General features: G+C 34.4%; 1 protein-coding gene across 1 annotated transcript in view; it reads right to left on the bottom strand.

Moving 5' to 3' along the window:
- The window catches only part of LOC106880902 (chitin synthase chs-2-like), a gene marked incomplete at its 5' end in the record, with an annotated part of 18,478 nt that overhangs the window by 16,451 nt on the left and 787 nt on the right, over positions 1-1,240 (bottom strand). The window contains 2 exons of the mRNA XM_052978283.1: positions 74-338; positions 1,002-1,240. The exon at positions 1,002-1,240 is cut by the window's right edge and continues 1 nt beyond it. Of these exons, the coding sequence (XP_052834243.1) occupies positions 74-338; positions 1,002-1,240 (504 nt within the window). The remainder of the gene's footprint in view (positions 1-73; positions 339-1,001) is intronic.

Raw genomic sequence — 1,240 nt, 5'->3', positions numbered from 1 at the left:
ATATATATATATATATATATATATACACGCATACATGCACATATATACACACATATCTATGTGTTAGACTTACCTGACTCCATCGCTTTTTCGGTTTCACTATTTGAGTGTCTTTCAGGTGCAGAAACAATGGAATGCCATCATTTAAGATCCATTGCAGCTGCAATCCGTAAGGCATTCGATTTGCATACACTTCTGTACGAGGAATATTTAGTTTGTTTTCAAGTAACGACAGAAACTGCAGAGCAAACTCTCCAAGTTCGTTTCCCTTACAACCATCATCAAGAATTACGTGGGACTCTATATAGACATGAGACAATTTTTTCGACAAGGATAATCTGGAATTCACAGAAGAGATTTAATGAAAGCAAAAGATGCAACTGACAAATACAGACAGGCAAATCTGAAATGGACTTCAAGCAGAGAGGATATGTCATTCATGAAGTCGCAAATAGCGACAAAAGTACTTTGAAAAACCTAAGTGATTGACTGGTTAACTTAACAATTAATCAAACAATCATTTAGTTAATTGATTAAGTAATCAACCAATTGACAAATAAATAAAGAAGTCAAATAGAACCAGTGCTCATTATTGACATAATGACCCTCCCGAAATAGAACAAAGAATCATAATTACAGCAACGAAATCATTGCCAACTTTACTTCTCGTTCACCTTTATGTCATATTTACAATGGAAAATTTCAGAAAGGGCACATTTCACCAATATGTAACTCTGACTACTGCTGCTGCTGCTACTACTACTACTACTACTACTACTAATAATAATAATAATAATAATAATACAATACTACAATAATCGTTGCGGTTGTGCCTGCTATTTACCATAGCTGTAGTAGGGGGACAGTGGTCAGTTACTTTAGTCAGTGATGTAGTTTCGCTGGTAGGCAGTACAGAATTTGTATGCGTGTATGTATGTATATATATGTATGTATATATATGTATGCATATATGTATGTATGTATTAAACATTGTTATTTACCCTTCTAAACTTTTCAGGAGACGCTCCATTTCGAATTCTGCTTCTCTATACATGGTTGTACATATGAAAATTTTGCTCACTTTGGGTACCCCGGTCAACATTTCACTCGTCTTATCATGTCTGGTATGAATTCCTTCCGGTTTGTAATTCAAATGCAAATGATGTTCGAAGAAGATATTGTTGTAAGTAAAACTTAAGAAGTTCGATTCCGAAGATTTCAGTATGGAATTTGGTACAGG

Source organism: Octopus bimaculoides, unplaced genomic scaffold (genome assembly GCF_001194135.2).
Source record: "Octopus bimaculoides isolate UCB-OBI-ISO-001 unplaced genomic scaffold, ASM119413v2 Scaffold_139088, whole genome shotgun sequence".
NCBI classification, from domain to species: Eukaryota; Metazoa; Mollusca; class Cephalopoda; order Octopoda; family Octopodidae; genus Octopus; species Octopus bimaculoides.
The sequence above is the reverse complement of the archived record's forward strand: the minus strand, read 5'-3'. Positions and strand labels throughout refer to the sequence as shown.